General features: G+C 48.8%; 1 protein-coding gene across 8 annotated transcripts in view; it reads left to right on the top strand.

Moving 5' to 3' along the window:
• The window catches only part of TMEM94 (transmembrane protein 94), an 805,258-nt gene that overhangs the window by 524,421 nt on the left and 261,543 nt on the right, over positions 1 to 19,294 (top strand). For 7 of the 8 annotated variants that reach the window (XM_085617011.1, XM_085617013.1, XM_085617005.1 and 4 more), the window contains 3 exons: positions 4,304 to 4,479; positions 5,214 to 5,352; positions 5,567 to 5,682. In XM_085617011.1, coding sequence (XP_085473137.1) covers positions 4,304 to 4,479; positions 5,214 to 5,352; positions 5,567 to 5,682 — 431 coding nt within the window. The remainder of the gene's footprint in view (positions 1 to 4,303; positions 4,480 to 5,213; positions 5,353 to 5,566; positions 5,683 to 19,294) is intronic. The other variant, XM_085617010.1, reaches the window with a different exon arrangement.

Raw genomic sequence — 19,294 nt, 5'->3', positions numbered from 1 at the left:
GAAAGTCAATGCAGGCAGGTCCTCCGGGGTTTTTGAGGTTGCTGGCTGCTGGACACGTCGGGGTTTTGCAGGAGCAGGTTTGAGAGGAGACAGCCCTGCAGGTCTGGGGCCAAGTCAGTAGTCGTCGTCCTCTTGTTAGCTGTGCACGGCTTCTCGTCCGTCGTAGTCTTTCTCTTTTCTTGTGGTTGCTGGATCTGAGGAAGGAGGTTCAGTGTGAGCCTAAATAATAAATTTAGGAACGTTACAGGTAGGTTAAGGGCAGGGACCAATGGGTCCCTTCCCTGGGGTGGGTACACCCCCTATTCTGCCACTCTCCATTGGGAGGGGGCAGGAGCCTGTCCCTGGTTGGCTGGGTCCCCCCATCCTCAAGATGGCGGAGACTCGTGGTTTTGCTTCACTTCGCCTCCCTCACCTTAGGGGTGGAGTTGGCAGAGGTGGGCGGGCCCACCTCTCTTCCTCACTTTTTTTCCCCCGCCGGGTCCCCTGCCCAAAGTTGGGGGTTGAACCAGTGGGGACCAGTTGCTGAGTACAGCAAGGGGTCTGAAGAGGCGCACAAAGGCGGTATGCCTTTGAAGCTTCTCCTTCGTGAACCCTGCTCATCCTGGGGGAGGAGGCTTGGCACCTCGTCCCAGGATGAGCATTGTTTCAGGCCCACGAGAGCAGCAGGCTCCCAACCTAGGGGTCCAGAAACATGTCTGGTGGTGGCAGCCTGCACAGCCACTCAGTCAGGTCACTGGTAGTTGGTCGTTTTTCAGGGGGCATCTCTAAGATGCCCTCTGTGGTGCATTTTACATAAAATCCCACACTGGCATCAGTGTGGGTTTAATGTGCTGAGAAGTTTGATACCAAACTTCCCAGTCTTCAGTGCAGCCATTATGGTGCTGTAGAGTTCGTAATGACAACCTCCCAACACCATATACTCTTAATGGCAGCACTGCACTTACAGGGCCCAGGAATGGACCTGGGCACTGTAGGGGTACAGGGCTCATGCACCTGTACCCTCACCACTGGCATAGGGCACCCAGCTAGGGGGGTGACTGATGTATGCCATGCCAGGTTTGTGGGCATGGCACACAGGGATGTGTGCCATGTCGTCTTTGTTTTGTTCTGCACCCAGACACTCAGCCTGCAAAGGCAGTGTGTGTGTGTCAGGGTACAGGGCCTCTAAGGGTGGCACAATAAGTGCTGCAGTCCTTAGGGGCCTTCTCTGGTCAAATTGCCCTGGGTACCTATGTGGCCAGAGATGCCAATTGGGTTTAGGCTTCAATGCAGTTTTAGGGAAGGAACACAGGCCCTGGGTACCTGATTGGCAGGAGCCCAGGGCACACTCGGTCAAAGCACATCAGCAATTCAGCAAAAAGTGGGGGCATACCATGCAAGAAAGAGGGCACTTTCTCACAGTAGGGTGACCAGACGTCCCGGTTTTCCCAGGACGGTCCCGGTTTTCGGAGCAGTGTCTGGACACTTTGCTCCAAATTTCAGAAATTTCCTGGTTTTTGTGCAGAGCCCGGGTTAAACAGAGAAATGTCCCGGTTTTTAAATAGTGTTTTGCACCGAGACACTATTTAAAAACAGGGACATTCCTCTGGTTACTTCGCACAGGTGCTGAGACGGATCTCTATTGGGCTCTCCATTATTGCCCTCAGGATAGAAAAAATCTTACAGCTGCAGCAATACCACCCTTCACTGCCTTCAAAGAGATCCGTTATAGTTTTTTCATAGTCTCATCATTCCAGAACAGAAGCATTTTCAATGTTATGTACAACAAAGCCAAGTTGTTGCTTATTTATCTTATGCAGCTAATAACAACTGACAAAGATAATAGTCCTGGCTTGTTGTAGGTGTAATGTTACATGTTGTAATATTTATCTGAATACAATGACAGAAGCAGCACATTTTTCGGGTGGGACACTATGGTAAGTATTGATTTTTCTTTTTTTTTTTTGCTTATGTGTAATAAGCCACGGCCCTAATTACATCGGCCACACCCCTTTGAGAGACCTTCCCCAGTTTTTTCATCTCACTTAAAACCTTGGTACTTCTGTCATGTCACCTGGTCTTTGTACAGCGCTGTATGGGACTTTAGTGCGCTGCCCTGTTTGGGAGCGCTGGGAGGGCTCAGGGTGCATGAGTAGTTGAAGGGAGTCTAGAGGGGAATCGTCAGGTGTTGTGCGCAAGTGGTGATGTGGTCAAGTTACAGCAGCCTCCAAGCCTACTCGGGTAGTATTTCTACTACATCTGAAGGCCCTATGTGATGTAGAATCGGTGAGACGTCTGCGGGTGCAGTTGTCTCATGGGACATGATTGTGTGAGATACACAAGGTCAGAGGCGAGCCCTGCTTGCTGTGACCTACAACATCTCAGTGCTGTAGTACCCTTCTCTGCACTGCTCAGGTCACCTATCTAGGAGCAAGCTGGTCGCTGGAGGGTTTTACCAAACGACCACAATTGCTGGCTTGTAATTGGACAGTAACTTCCCCTGAAGAAAGGCACTCCCGAAAATGCACTCGGGAAATGTTTTTGAGCACAATGATGTTATGGATTTTATCTCTGCAAAGAATGGATGCATACACAGTGCCTAGAGGTATTTTGAAAGCTGCTCAACAGGAAACACTTATGTACGACAGCAGCGTGCACAGAACAGTGTCATATGGCCATTAGGGTCATTGTCAAGTTAGCATGAGCTCTGCTGCCATGATGCTGCTTTGGCGCATGTTACTACATGACTTTATTTTGCAAGACTCTGTGCCTTTCACATGAGAACAGTCTGCTTTCTGCATTCTCTGCCTGTTCCTGGAGTTTAGTCTGAACACAGTGTGCAAGATTGATAAACAATGCCCCTTGTTATTCTGTTCTGGTCAGTTCCTAGCCCCTAGACAAAACATGCTAATACAGCTGTGGCTGCTGGAAACCCGTGCTTTGATATTATGAGGACGCATGTTGTTCTAACACACACTTGGGAGGGACATTTCCAGGGAGAATAGCTAAGCTGTTCCTATGATGGAGAAATACCATCTAGGCACGAAGGAATGGGATCTTGACAAAGCCCAGAGATCTTCCTTTATATAATAAAACTTCTTACCAAGTGGAGGGTGGTTATGTCTTATAGTCCTCAATCCACTGTCTACATACGATGACATCCCCCTTCATAATATATGGACTTGCTACAATGCTAACTGTTTTAAATTGATGCGTTTTGCTGCTGGTAGTGGCTCATATACCCCATTATAGAACACTATAGTTAAACTAAACATTTTGAACTATAACAGTGATTCTTTCAATTCTTATTGTGGACAGGTACAAGTGAGTCAGCAAAAGGGTACGTCTTGCTACCGCAATTTCTGAGAGTCAGGAGTACTGTATTCTGGGTGTCTAATCGGGCACTATAGCTAGTCGGTCCCCGGATTTTGGGTACTGCGGCATAAGGAAGGCTTAGCCCCTACACACCGAGGTCCTGTTTTCCTGTGCATAGTTCTGTGTATGTGCACAAACGATTGTCCTTTGTGCACAGTTTCATCTAAAGAGATTCGGCTAACTATGCCTGTTTCTGCGACTCTTGTCTTTGTGATCCATGCTGTAATGTTTTGAGCTTTGTAAAATGAGGCCCAGTTTTCCTTGGCACAAGTGTTTTGAGTATCTAAAGCCAATTGTCTGATTGTACAGATTTATAAGTTATGCATTTTACCTGTTCACGTTTTTGGACTTAAAGTGTAGAAATTCTTGGAAATTGGAAATCAAAATTTAGTTCTGTTTAGGAATGTCCTTTGAAATATTGTTTGAACATAAAGCAAAACTATGCTGGGTAATTTCTTTACTTTTAGATGTAACATGTTTACTTAAGGAGTCCAAATTCTTACAGCCTTCTGTCACTAACAGGTTTGAAAGAGACATCAAGCGTGCTGCTAGTTAGTGATGACGCTCGCTATCTGTTCAAAGAAATTTCCGGTTTTGAGACATGTGACTTTTTTCTTAGGCTAGATATACTGATTCCAGGATAGTTTGCATTAAGAGCATGCTTTCTAGAGTTAGACCATTTTATATGCCAACCATAGGATCACTGCATATTAGAATGATTTCTGACACATTTGAGTGATAATGCAAGTAAGGGTTGTATCAGTCACCGCCTCAAGGGTGTCCCTATTGCCTGTTTAATTCATGGTGAATTTTGCCCACGTATATTTGAATTTGGTCTTGCCTGTTGTTGCCTAGTTTTGTGCATTTTGTTTACTGAAGATTACTTTGGCCACTGTTCTTTCCTGAAAATTCTCCATATGACGTTGCTTGTCTATGCAAATCTCCCCAGAAGGCATTGGAGAGGCGCATGAGGATTCCCGAATGGCACTGAATGGTCAGATCTTCATCGGCATGGTATCCTCTCAATATCAAGCCAGACTGGATATTGTTCGCCTCATTGACGCTCTGGTCAATGCCTGCATTCGCTTTGTGTATTTCTCTATGGAGGACGAACTGAAGAGTAAGGTGAGCAGTTTCCTCTTTGTACCCCGCTGAATGGCTAAATATGAAATGGTAACCTGCATTTCTGTTTTGTCTCATGTTTGTATGGCTGCATATAAGCACCATATCATATTGTTGTCTCTCCTTCTGTGTGCATTACACTGCAAGAGCCATATATGCAATTCTGTCTCCTGGATACATGGCTGCGTGTTAGCACCCTATCCTCCTTTCTCGTGTTGTCATCTCTGTATGTGAGCAGTATACTCTGCTCTCGTTAGTGCTTGGTTACCATGAGCACCGTGCATTCCTTTCTGACTCATACGGGCACATAATGCATGCAAGCACCTCACCCTCTCTGTCTGTATTTTCCTGTGTGCATATCAGCAACGTGGGCACCCTCTGCTACCTGTCTGTTTTCATTTCTGTGTGATCCTCATATGCCCTTCTCTTGCATATGTAGCTGCTTATTATCTTCATTTTCTCTTGTCCATTATCTTGCGCACTGGCTGTATGTAAGATCCTGCCATGCCTCTGATGATTTCATCCTGTGTGCATAGTTGCCTGGTAGCACTTTGTCCCGACCCTATCTCACTGCTTCACCCTGCATGCCTAAGATAAAACTGGTGAGTCTTCTACTGCAACTATATATTTATGCATATAAATAAACTTCACTTTCTTTTATAACCTTTATCCTTACCTCCCTTTCACTGTTTTACCTTGTTGTATCAGTTTCAGATTCAAACTTTTTTGATCCTCAGGTTTTTGCAGAGAAGATGGGTCTTGAGACAGGCTGGAACTGTCACATCTCACTAACCTGCAATGGAGATGGACCTGGGTCCGAGGTCCCCCCGTCCAGTCCCAGCCACGCTGGGTCTCTGCGAGACGACCTGCATCAGGGTGAGGACAGGTTTGAGGGGGTGAGACTGACAGTAATGGTGTAGTACTCTGCGGACAGGAAGAGCTGGCTTGTTTCTAAGCTAATGCAGGTCTGTAAAATGCCCCAGATATTCACAGAGGTGGCGGTGTGGAATGTAATTACACAGAGAGAGGGATCAGTGTTGTATGCACGCTTCCGCTCTTAATTCCAGACGCTTCTCTTCCTCCACTCTAGTTTCACGCGATGATGCAGAGGGAATGCTGCTCATGGAGGAGGAAAGGCCCTGTGACCAAGCCAGCTTTCAGCCAACTGATAGTGACATTCCCAGCTTTCTGGAGGACTGTAACCGCGTGAGTACACCGGGGAGTGGGTCCTTTTTGTGGGAATCACTGTGGTTGAGGCCTGTGGACATGGCTGTATACATTAGTGTAGCAGAACCATTTTGTCTGAATTTAGCATTTCAGTGAAGTACAGTGTCCTGTGATTAAGTATCTTCAAATTGTGCCACTGTGATCAAGAATTAGAAACAATGCTCTTTGGTGAGCCAGAATAAGGACATGGCACTGGGCAAAATGCCAATGTGATGCAAGTTCTGGACACCCTCGACTGTCAACATTCTCTTTTTATATATGTATTATTTTCCATTTTGACACATACCATAAAAGGAAATAGTGACACAGTCACTGTCAGTAACATTATAGCATGTAACTTGCAGTTATGACAGAGCTTTGAACGTACAGTTCATGGCAGCATCATCTCCAATTATGGTCATACTGTTATCCCGAGAGGTAACCAGCAACTCCTCACAATTGGGCCCCAAGAGTCTCGACCGCCCTCTCATATTAGTTGTTACCCCAGTGGGGCCATATTAAGTCATGTCAACCTGCCACTGGGTCTGTGGGCAGTGTCCACTGCATTGTTATCACCATCAGCAAGGCTCCCTTCAAGCCGTGGGTAGTGGTGCACCGCAAACTGTGCATGTTTACATCTGAATGGAGGGCCCTATTTGTCCAATCATGGGGGATGAGCCTGCCCGTATAATACCTTAGCAGTACGCACATCCCCCACATCTTCTGTCAGTCCATGCAACATGCTCTCCTACTCCTGACTAGCATCCTCCAGTCGCTCATTAGGGCTAACTTCTTTCACATGCCTCAGTTCTGCCCATGCCCATTCTCACCAGGTTCCTGGACCATGCCAGTATCATGGGCCCAAGAGCACACATCCATCAGATTGCAATTCTACGTTTGGCCAGCAAGAGCCCCAACTGAGCAAATCTATATTGCACCATACCATCCTGGTGGCACAGTATAAGGCTCAGCAGGCCGTGATCTCAAGTGGAATATTGGTAGTCCATTGCAGGCATCGGATTACCTCTTTACAATACTGGGCTAAACCGCCACAACTCCAAATCATGTGGGTAAATCCTGCTCTGCCTTCCCTGCATCTCGGGGCTTCATCCGTGTGGGTGTGATATATTTGTACTAAGTCTCATAGGGGCCAGGTACACTCTGTACAAGGCATAAAATTGCGGCAATTTAAAATGAGCATTACTGGACACTCTTTCATCAGGACATAAGTCTTATTCCATTCTGCGTCAGTTATGGGCTCTGGTAGATTCACCTCCCAACCACCCTGCATGCGATAGCCAATCTGCGGTCAGTCCTCCTTAAGGGTCCGGTATAAATTGTACGCTAAGATTCAAGTTTCAGTATCATCCCCAACTTCCAGGGTTCTCAAGGCGTGGCCGGAAAGCCAGGCCACAGTCCCCTGGCTACTCTAGTCAGGACGGCAAACTGCAAGAACTGTCCTGGGCCCACTCCAAACAACTCCTGTGCTTCTTGAAAGGTAGGACAGTGATCAGACGGGTTGAGGTCTCTGAGCAATTCACATCCCTCTTCCCTCCACTTGGCCAAGGGTAACTCATGGCTGAGATCCACTAATTGGGGTACCTACCCTATATGGAGTTTCCTGGAGAATTGTAGTGTACGAAACACCCTCCTGCTTGTGCCCCCCCCCCATGCCTGAGTGACGTGTTGAACCACGAATTGGTGAGACTTATTGTGCCGTGATTCCACCATTAATACAGACGGCAGGTATGCCATGCCAAGGGCACCCGCCAGTATGTGATTTTCCTAGTTATCTCCGCTCACCATCTTGCCCTGTGTTGCAGCTGTGATGCTGCATGATACAACTCGAGGTCCGGTAGTCCCAGATCTCCGCGTGTAGGGTCTAGCTTAAGAATTGGTAGGCGCTCTCTGCTATGCATACCCTCCCAGACTAGTGCCTCCAGTTGGCTTTCAAGTTCTTTGAAGGTGCTCCAGGGAATCAACCATTGCGAGTCTGTAATATATACAAACATCTCTGGAGCAATACCAATTTCACCAGGGAGATTCCGCCAGCTACATACAGCAACAATGTCAGCCAAAATGTCACCGAGGCTCGCACCCCAGCCAGCACCTTACCTATATTGAAGGGAGTATTGCTTCTCCTCTGCATGTGCTACTTGGATTCCCAAATATCTAAAAGCCTCCAGCTCCCATCGCAGCCCAACCTGTAGCAAAGCTTCCAGGGGATTACCTTCCAGTCCTGCCAGGGAAAATATTAATTAATTACGTTGATTTACCTGGAGAACAGATGCCTTATCGAATCCTTGCAGCTTCTGCAGAAAGAGTGGCACTGAGAGCTCAGGCTGTTGCAGATGGATAAGGGCGTAATCGGCGTATAAAGAAACCTAGTGATCCGTCGTTCCCATATGTATGGCCCATCTCCCCAACTCGGCCCGTAATTGTATTGCTAGGGGCTCCATTGCCAGGGCGAACAGCAATGGGGAGAGTGGGCAACCCTGCCTTGTACCCCACTCTGTGGTCTAGGCATCCATGACATAGCAGCCCAACTTGACCCTTACCTCAGGTGCTCACATATAGCAGGTAGACCCATCTGATGAATACAGGACTGAATTCCATCTGCCCCAGCACCTCCCAGAAGTCGTCCCAACCCAGAGCATCAAATACCCTCTCAAAATCCAAGGCAATAAACGCTTTCTCAATCATTGTACCCAGCACAGAGTACATGACATGGGTCAGTCTACTTATGTTGATGAGGTAGGAACCTGCATTGATCGAAATGTATTAAATGGGGTATCCCTTTCTTATAACAATTAGCTAGGGCCTTCGCTAGTACTTTTAACATCTGTGTTAATCTTAGACAACGGACTGTATAAGTCCATTTGAGCTGGGTTACACTCTAGTTTAGACATCGTGATAGTAAGGGCCTCTTACAAAGATCTTAGCAGGCTACCTGACTGCCTGGCCTTCGAAAACACCTCCAAGAGCCTTTCCACTAGCAAACCAGAGTAGCTCTAATAAAACTCGGGAGGAAGGCACTCCTTGCCCAGTGTCTTGCAGCAGGGCATACTCTTAATGACTTCCAATAATTCCTCTCTAGTGAGATCTGCATCCTGTTCTGTTAATCCGCCGCATCGCCTGAACATTTGGTCTCTTATGAAGAGCAGACAGATGATGACACAATCCGCCATTAATTGCTGCCTGTGTAATGACTAAGTCTCCATGGTGCCCTTGCACCGCCATGATTGTGGACGAGGGCCTTTCGTGCTGCAAGAGCTACGCCAGTAGTCTACCGTGCTTATCGCCCTCCTGGTGTAGCCTCTGTCTGTAGTCCCTCGGAGTGAACTTGTCAATTGTGTCCCATATTTCCCCTAAGGCATGTCCTACTGTTTGCGCCTCCACCTTGGAGGACTGGCTGTCGTTGGTGACCATTTGCAATCAAGCCTTTTTCTGCTGTTGTTCCCTAAGTTCACTTTGTAGTTGGAGTTAGGCACTGTATGTTTTTGTGACACACTCTTCACGCAGGACCACCTTAAGCGTGTCCCACTCCAGAGCCCTTGTGGAGACAGACTCCATCCCCCCCCCCCCCCCCCCCCCCCAATCTAAGCAAAATAACCAATTGGCCCCGTATTGATATCTGACCGGAAAACAGTGTCTTTAAGGGTTTCTGGCTGAAGTCACCAAGTAGGGATGGCCGGTCGTGTGCTAGCCCAAGTTTGCATAACTAGCACCGGCATGTGATCATATAACAATCTGCCCAGGTGCCCCACAGACGCTACACAGTCTCCCAGGTCTCGAGAAACCAATATCCTATCCAGCCTGCTATGTATATGATGAACTGCCAAATAATAAGCAAACTCACTCCTTGCAGGGTCTCTCTATGCTGAAATGGCTATCCGGGAGCTATCCATATCGATAAACCACAGGTGCAGGTGGAGTAAATAGAGGAGTACAGTTGACCCCCCATTTTTTCTTACGTTTGGCAGCTTCGTCTTCAACCATTTGTGTTTCCTGAAGCATTGCTATACCCCCCCTGTGTTGTCTCAAAAAGATGTGTACTCTGTAACGCTTAGTGTAATCATGCAGGCCCCTGGTGTTCCAGGAGATGAGCTTCACCATTTCTGCCATGTGGACGAGTGTCACTGCCACCACAGCCCCTCCAGAGGCGAAGCCAACAAGAGCCCCTTCATGTTGGCACCATCTACTGTGTTAAGAAACATGTGCAACGTCCTAGCCTTACTATATACCTTAAAAAAACTGAATCTCAAACAAACCTCCTTCCCCCCACCCTGGGTAAACACCTAAATGCGTGAAAATGTGATGTCTCCCCATACCCATAGTGGTCTCCACCTCCCTCTTCCTCAGTGTCACATTCCGAAACCCCAGCTGTGTGTTCTAACAACAGAGTTCAATTAGGAACAGAGAGAAAAGCACAATAGCAGGGTAGACCTGGCACCCCCAGTGCTCCCAGCAGTTCTTGTAGTGTTACAACCATAGTCAAAGGCTGTCAGAGGTAGTGGAGCACATCTCTGCAACCCCATGCATCCCCTGCACTTTTTACCAGGAGGTCTTAGTAGGTTCCCCCCACAAACAACCTAGAATCCACACATAGGTGAGGGGCCAGCCAGCCCACCACCTGCAAAGACCCCCTCCGCCCCAGGGTCACCACCATGTGGGATCGTAATGCGGCCTGCAACGAGAAGTGCGAAGAGCTGCTCCTGAGGCCTTCGGGGTATTCCAGTCACAACCTCCAGCTACATCCAGTGTGCCATCCGGTTGCACTTCTGTGTGCTGCACCTCAACATTGTGGGTCATTCCCCACCTCCACCGTGCAGCTGAGCCACTGGGCGGGAGCCCCCACCGGAGTCCCATCCAGACCCGGAGCTGTCTCTGGTTCAGACAGTCCCAGGTCTCCTCTGGAGAGCCAACAAAGTAGGAGCCCCCTCCAACATCTTCAGCTTGGCCTGATACGCGAGAATATAATCGAGAGTAAATGTTGGAAGTTTCTGTTTGACAGCCAAAAATTATTTTCTTTGGGTTTGAACCCTGCGTGTATAGTCTGGGAAGATTCATATCGTGCTCTCTTGAAATCTGGGGTCTCTGTACTTTCTGACCCACTGTGGGATATAGTTCCAGTCTCTATAGTTGAGGATTTTTGCAGTGATAGCCCTCGGGGGGACCTCATGTGGAGGACGTCAGACCAGTGCTCGATGCGCTCTTTCGGTCACAAATAAGTCCGATAGGACCCCCTTGCCCAGCTATCTTGCAAACTAACTTTCAAGAAACAGTTCTGTGGCATTTCCTCCCACCCATTCTTGGAACCCCACAAATCGTAAATTACAGCACATGGCTCTCCCTTCTGCGTCTTCCAGGCACTAGTCAAATCAGCTGGCCTGCCCTGAAAGAGTATGCACAGTGGCCATCAAATCCTTCACATCCTGTCTCAGAGCATGTACCTTTGGTCTGCACACAGCAAATTTGCCTCATTTGTGATGTCGTCTATTTTATGCACCAGGAAATGCTTAGAGCGCTCGATCGCTGCCTGGATTAGCGAGCCTGAGCGTTCTGCACCAGAGGGCGGAGATGCACTCCTTCCGTCCATTTGTGCTGTCCCAGTCCTCCTTTCACCGGCGAAGTGGTCCATGCGAAACTGTTGCGACTCCTTATCAGCCTTCGCTCGCACCACAGTGGCACTGAAACCACAGCCTCTCTTGGGAGGAGAACTGTCAGTAAGGTCCCACCTGGGAGACCGGACTTGCAGACCTTCAGGACTCCAGAAAAGCAGGCTCAGGGCACCCCCAGGGCTAGGCAGTCTGCTCTGCGCCGTCCACTCGGGGCACGGGATGTGATACCCCAGTCTCAGTTCACAGCCCAATTGCACCACTGGGTCACCCCAGGGACCCTTCCCTGCACAACCAGTCCCTGATCCGAGAGGCACAGGACGGGATGCAAGCAGCCGACAACTCTCCTCGATGAGGGCTCCTATGAATATTGGGACCTGCTTCAGGTCCTCCCTCGAAATGGCAGCAACAAAGTTGAGAATGGGAACAAAAAAAGAGAAAGGCCTCTGTCAGCCCCCAGTGACCTGGCTCTGGCTCAGAGTCCCCGCAACATTGGACACTCTTCCTCGGCCCGTGGTGGACCGCAGCATCAGTCCCCGCCTCCTGGTCACGTAGGCCCCTCTGCGTCTCTGCGGGCCGTTCCAAACCAGGCCCTGACCAGGCACCCAGCATATAGAGGGCCGCGCTGGCCTTCTAACAGCCTGGTCCCTGCTCCTACCTCTGCTCACTTCATGTGGCCTCCGGGCTGTCTCCCTGCTGCACCGGCTCAATCAGAGGCTCCTGCAGTCAGGGCAGCCACCAGTCGAGATGGTGGGAGTCTGCACCGGCCTACACAGCATGGGCTGCTCCTCTCCGTAGCGTGACTGCTGCAGGACCAGGACCTGCTCCAGCGTCGCTTCAGTCTCCTACACTTCTCCACAGACCACTCCAACTCGGTCCATCGTCAAAGCGCTCTGCGCCGACAGAGTGCCAAGCGGGGTCCCGCGATCAACTGGGTTATGCTCCACTCCTCCACACAGCTCACATGGCCACCAGCCTGCACAACACATCGCGGGATCGGCGGCCCCGGCCATGTCTACGAACGGCTGTCCCTGCCCCCATGCAGGGCAGCCTCACAACTGGCAAGTTAGAAGTTTATCCTGGCAGGGAATGGGCAGCAGGATCGTGGCGGGGTGCTCCTCACTAACACATCTTGCTGGACATCTTGCTTCCATGAACTGTAATGGGGTAACCTGGTGTCCCGCAGAACCTAAGCGTTTACAAAATGTACTACAAATGGTTCTGTCGGGTAACCAATTTCTTAGTATTCTATAATAAATATATAACAAGTATATAACAAGAAAAACACCACAAAAGCTTTTTTTCTGGTTTTCAAGATTAGTATATTATACGTTTTATCTTTTAAATCTCCAAGGCTGTCACATAAACATGTTCATAATTGAAAAGACAAATACGTGACTTATTGGTGAATAACCCACTCCTGAGGCGGAAGCCGGGAGGTGGCGGTACGATTTTTTTTGTTTCTTCCTGGTTTTAAAAATTGTATTGGTGTCACTTAATTTGCTATGTTTTAATTGCGCACTGACAATACAAAGCTTACCGCCCTCATTACTCTGGTTGGGGCAGCAGCCATTCGCTCCTTCTTCTCACGCACAGCCGATTTGAACGCTGTAGCGTTTGTTTGTTTACTCGAGCGGCCGCCATTCCCACAGGCGTGCTCGCTGACCACGCCCCCTTGAGGCCACACCCCCCTCAACTAGATATATGCATGCACAGGAAGCGCAGCGGACGAGCGCAGCGGGAGCGCCGTTTGCGCGCCGAAGGCGCGCCTAAGGCAAGCCCGTCTGCGCCCGTCCGCGCCAATTCCGCGACAGGCGCAGGAAATTCTGTCCTAACTCCCCCCTTAGTAAGGTATCTGCCTAACGAATTATACCGCCTACGCGGGATGTACAATTGCAAACCTGACATGAAGAACCTATATGGTCCTTTCAACTGTAAATTCTGCCGTTGGTCCTCTGACAGCGACCCAGCTAAATCACCTACCTCCGTAACCAACTCCACGGATAACTCACCACACTTTAAAGGAGGGCTGATCAACGCTCGCTCCATGTGTCGGCACAGCCAAGACATAAGGGACCTTATACAAAATTTAGATCTTGATTGCCTCCTGATTACTGAGACTAGGCTAACGGACGATAGTAACCCTGATCTAGCCATAGCCCTCCCCCAGGGCTTTTCCATCTTTAGGCAAGACAGACTGAAGGGAAGAGGTGGTGGTGTCGCTGTAGTACTCAAAAACAGCTTCAACTGCCACACGTTTAACTTAGACCCCCTAAAAGACATGGCAGGTCTTGGCTTCTCTATCAAACTTAACGACTCTTCGTCCTTCTCCGGAGGATGATATATCGCCCCCCTGGTAATGCCACCAGATTCCTAGACTCTTTGAGTGACTCCTTGGCTCACCTCCTCCTCAGATATCCACATTTCACTCTCGTTGGGGACTTTAATCTACACCTTGAGTCCAAAACCGATGTACAAGTCAACAACTTTCTTCAGACCCTAGAAATGTTTAATCTCCATCAAAGAGTTAATCAGCCCACTCACTTACTAGGGCATACACTTGATGGGGTTTGCACTAACCTCTCCCCTCTAACAACCCTACCTCCTGTCCCTCAAATATGGACTGATCATAGCCTGATCCCGTTCCAAATTAAAACTTCACGCGTGCTAACTACCAGTAAACCTAGCTCACACCCGGATAACCTCGTTAACTGGAAAAAGGTACAGGAAAACATCGACCTAAATCCCATCACCAATTCTCAGATTCCTAACTTTACCGGTAACGTCGAACATGACGCTAACCTTTTCCACAGTTGGATTCGTCAGGAAATTAAAGCTCGTGAACCTCCCAATCGTCCCCGAAGAATAGATAAAAAATCTAAGACCAGAGCCCCCTGGTTCACCCCAGAGCTAGCAATAGCCCATGTAGCTTGCAGAAAAGCTGAACGCAAATGGCGTAGAATGTACTGCATGGCAGACAAACTTTCATATATCCAGCTGAGGAAAACCTATCATTCCAACATTAAAACAGCTAAAAAAAATGTTTATACAAATGCCATTAAAGAGTCCAAACATAAACAAAAAACATTGTTTTCAATTGTGAAGACGTTCACCCAGCCCAGAGCGTTACAACCTGAAATTCCACCATCCCAAGAGTTTTGTAACCAAATTGCCGACTTCTTCGAGGAGAAAATAGATGCCATCCAAAAAAAATTTCATCCTCCCCAAGTAACACAGACCTTAAGCAAATCCGCCCAGAAAGAAATCCCTGTTGGAAGTCTTAAAAACTTCACTCCAGTTAATTTAGATCAAACTAGAGAAATTATCTTGGCATGCAAATCTGGTTCACCCTCTGACCCCTGCCCCCCTAGAATACTCCATCAACTCATTGACGTGGTGAACCCAATTATTAAGAAGATTGTTAATTCCTCTCTTAGCACTGGAATTGTACCTCGCCTGTGGAAACGGGGAATAGTCAAACCCCTGATGAAGAAATCTAACAAATCCCCCTCTGAATTTACTAATCTCCGCCCAATATCGCTCCTTCCAGCACTAGGAAAGATCACCGAACAAACGGTTTATAGAGAACTTAAAAGGTATCTTGAAGCACACAATGTACTCCATCCCCAACAATCAGGCTTTCGCCCCCATCACTCTACAGAAACTGCACTGATTGAGTTAACAGACTCTATAAAGCTGCTGCAGGATCAGAAGAAGAATGCCGTCCTCATTCTTTTAGACCTCACGGCGGCATTTGACACCATCTCGCACTCCATTCTGATTAGCAGACTGAAAGATATTGGTATCTCAGAGGTGGCTCTAGCTTGGATAACGTCCTTTCTAACGGACAGATCGCAAACGATCGCCCTAGGTCCTTTCCTCTCCAAAGAGAAGAGGGTCTCATCTGGAGTCCCTCAGGGCTCCATCCTGAGCCCTCTCCTCTTCAACATTTACCTAATTCCACTCATCTCTCTGATTGAGTCATTCGGCATACTCGTAACATCGTATGCCGATGATACGCAACTCATTGTGCCCCTAGAGGAACACTCGACTGAGGCGGAGCAGAACCTCAAATGCTGTCTGAAAGCTGTTTTTCATTGGATGGATCTAAACCATCTAAAATGTAATTCCAGCAAGACCGAGATCCTCCCTATGGGAAAAAATGTCACTTTTTGTCCTAGCCTATGGTGGCCTGAAGACTCAGCTGTTCCCCCCCAGACTGTAACAACTGCAAGGAACCTTGGAGTCCTGTTTGATACTGATCTGTCTTTCGACCAACACGTGAGGACTGTGGCCGGCCGTTGTTTCGGAATCATCAAATCTCTAAAAAAGTTTTTTGACTTTTTACCAATGGACTCTAGAAAAACCGTCGCAGTGGCCCTAGTTCTTGCTCGCTTGGACTACTGCAACGGTCTTCTGGCTGGCGCCAAGAAAGCTAGACTTAAAAAACTCCAAAGTGTACTTCACTCTGCAGCCAGATTAGTCCTGAAGTTACCCAGAAAATCTTCAATATCCGCTGCTTTAAAATCTTTACATTGGCTCCCACTGCACAAAAGAATATTTTTCAAGATTCTTATTGTAGCATTTCGGGCATTTAATCACTCCGGCCCAAAATATCCTATCAAGCGTTTCCCTCACTACAACCCTAGCAGATCCCTGCGTTCCTCTAAGGACAATCTAATCCTTCCTACTAGGTTCTCTTTGAAAACCAAAGGTGGCAAAACCTTAAATCATCTTGCCACTAAAGCTTGGAACAGCATGCCCAAATTCCTTAGGTCCTTAACCCAAGAAAAACACTTCAGGAAAGCACTAAAAACTTGGATTTTTAATCTTCCCGACTACTACACCATGGCAGCCATCTAATTTTTCGACCTCTAGGAAGTTACTTGATCTTCTACCTGGAAATCAGCGCCAAGATGCTCCTTCCGGAGCGACCGTTGCGCTCTACAAATACCCCCACAAATTACAAATTACAAAAGTGATCATAAAGTGACAAGGTGGTAAAGAGAATACAATATATACAGTGCGTGTGTTAAAAAAACACAATGTTTAAAATGTGTGAATCAATTAGCATCTGTCCCTATACAGCAAAATCTCAGACAATCCTAATCTGGGTCCTTTTTCCATTTTAGGGCACGGAGAACGTAGGTTACGGATTGTTGACGTTTCGACCCAGAAATGTTCGTTACTAAACCAACGCCACAGCAGGTTTTCTTCAGGAAAGAGGTGTGGACAGCCCATAATGGTGGTGTTGATTTCCACTTGTTGAACTTTAAGGGCAAATTGTGAATCCACTGTCCGGTTGGATTCTTTTACTCAGCAAAGGTTGGTGTTAATGAGGTTCTCACAATGTGTAGGCACCAGCCCGCTGAAGACGGAGCCAGATTCCATGAGCCAAACGTAATCTATGTTAGTGAAAGCCACTGTTGGAATCAGTAAAGGCAGCTCCTGCAGGGCTTGGAACATAGGAGGAAAAACTTCCATTTGCTTGAGTCCCGAAGATAGCGGGATTGCCAGTCCGCTAACTGGTTGGACACTCCCGCGAGGTGCTCCGCCGTTACTGACACCTGGTGTGCCAGACAGTATTCCCAGAAATCCTTGGCCAGGTCTACTAACGCTTTGGAGCGAGTTCCTCCCAGGGGATTGATGTAGCAGACTGCTGCTAGGCTGTCCATCTTCAGGAGGACGCAGGACTGGGCTCTGTCCTTGGTCCAACACCGGACCGGGAAGGAACCTGTCATCAATTCTAGGCAGTTGATGTGCAAGGCCCTTCCCTCGGCAGACCAGCCGCCGACTGTGGTGAATTCTCCACAGCTGGCTCCCCAGCCTGAACCACTGGTGTCTGACTCGATCACCAGATCTGGTCGGGAACCAAATATGGTCGTTCTGTTCCACACCTCCATGTGGGCGAGCCACAAATGAGGTTTGCCCTTTGCCTCTTCAGAAAGAGGCACCTGTTGGGCGTACGTTAGCTCCCTGTGCAGATAAGATGCCTTGAGTCTCTGAAGTGCTCGAAAATGAATCGGCCGGGGGAAGATAGCCTGGATCGAAGCCGAAAGTAGGCCGACCACTCTGTCAATGCTGCGCAGTGATGTCTGAGGCCTCTCCAAGATCTGCCGTACCTCGTGACGGATTTTAGCCAGCTTCCTGGAAGGGAAACTCAGCGTGGCACCCACCAAGTTGATCACAAAGCCTAGGAAAGTGATCGAACAGACAGGCAGGAGACAGGATTTCGTTTGATTGATTACGAATCCCAGAGATTGCAGGACATCTACTGCGGACTGTAACTGCTGGGACAAAGCCCGGGGACACTGGTTCATGAACATCATGTCGTCCAGGTACACGATCATTCGGACACCTTGGCCTCTCAATCTCATCACCACTGGGTGCAACACCTTGGTGAAGCACCACTGTGCTGACGACAGGCCAAACGGAAGCGAAGTGAATTCTAAGGTTTGGCACTGCCACTGGATCTGGAGGAAGCGACAATGTGGCGGAAGGATGGGAACCGCGAGATAGGCATCTTTGAGGTACAGCCGTACCATCCAATCGTTGGGGCGTAAAGGGTCTCAGAGCAGATGAAAACCCTCCATCTTGAAGTGGTGGAAGACCAACCACTTGTTATATTCTCTGAGGTTTATCACTAGCCATTGACCCCCATCCTGCTTTTGCAACAAGAACAGATAGCTTAAAAAAACCCTGGGGTGAGGGGCGGAGCGACAAATCACTCTTTTCTCCAAGAGCTACTGCACCTCCTGCTGGATAAGGGCAGATTTCCTGCCCTGAAAAATGGAAAGGGATTGGGGGGGAGAAGACCTAGAAGGGGGAGCTGTAGAACTCCACATGGAATCCTTGCACCGTTTGGAGCACCCAAGCGTTGGCCGTAAGGGCCCGCCAGTTGTCTTGGAACTGCACCAACTTGCCCCCAAGCAGCGACATGAGATAAGTAAAGAACTCACTGTGGGAAGAGAGGACTCCATCACCCCATGAGCTGTTGTGTTGAACCCCTGTGTCAAGACCGACCTCTGGCCGGAGGCGGACTGTGATGAACGGCCAGCCGATCTCCCTCTACCACGTCCAGCCCCGCTGAAAACCTGTGCATTGAAAATGCGTTTCACTGTTAACTTGTCCTGGTCCAGGGAGTTGAATGTAGAGACGAATTTGCTGAGCTCTTTCACAAATGGGTCACCAAAGAGACCGTCCTGAGCCACCTGGCCTGCTTCTGATGTGGCTGGCTCACTTATCTTAGGATCCTGCTGGATGAGCAGTGACCTACGCATCTCCGTGGAGATGGCACAGTTGCCCTTCCCCAAGAATGATTGCTCTCTGCGCCCAACTAGAGAGGACATCTGGCAGGATCAGGGTCCCGGACGCTTTGGCGCCCTTTGCCATATCAAAGATCTTCACTAAGGGGCCCGTGATGTCCAACAGTTTGTCTTGACAGGCCCGTCAAGACCTGTCAATGCCTTTCTTCGGGTCCTTGATATATTTAGTTAAGAAAGTCTCCATCCTAGCGTCAATCTCAGGGTTAACCGCCACCTTACCGTCTAGAGATGGACAAGGGCATTCCGCCATAAGGCGACAGCAGACTTCCACGTCAAGCTGTTACGTGGCCGGCTGGCCACATATTTCACCACCTTCTCACAAGGGATCCACTCTGAGGACCGGGAGTTTAACAGTTCCTCAGGGTCCAAGAGATCTGATTGAGCATCTCGAGGGGGGCTCCGAAGCCTGGCATGACTCTGGGGGCAGGGAGGGAGAGGGGTGCCAGGATCGGTCGAGGTCCAATTCGCTGTCGGATCCGGTATTGGATTTGTCGGAGGGCTGGGGAGAAGCAACCTGGCATTGCCCGCTTGGGGGCTGAGAATCCTGCAGGGCTATCCCCGCTGGCGGGGGGGGGGGAATTGGTCCCCAAGAATGCCTCCTTCAGTCTATCAAAGGCATCCAGGTCCACCCCTTCAGGGTACGGCCGTTTGCGTGGATTCTCAGAGGGG

The sequence above is a fragment of the Triturus cristatus genome, chromosome 7, assembly GCF_964204655.1.
Source record: "Triturus cristatus chromosome 7, aTriCri1.1, whole genome shotgun sequence".
NCBI lineage: Eukaryota > Metazoa > Chordata > Amphibia > Caudata > Salamandridae > Triturus > Triturus cristatus.
Note: the sequence above shows the minus strand (reverse complement) of the source record. Positions and strands in the feature narration are given on the sequence as shown.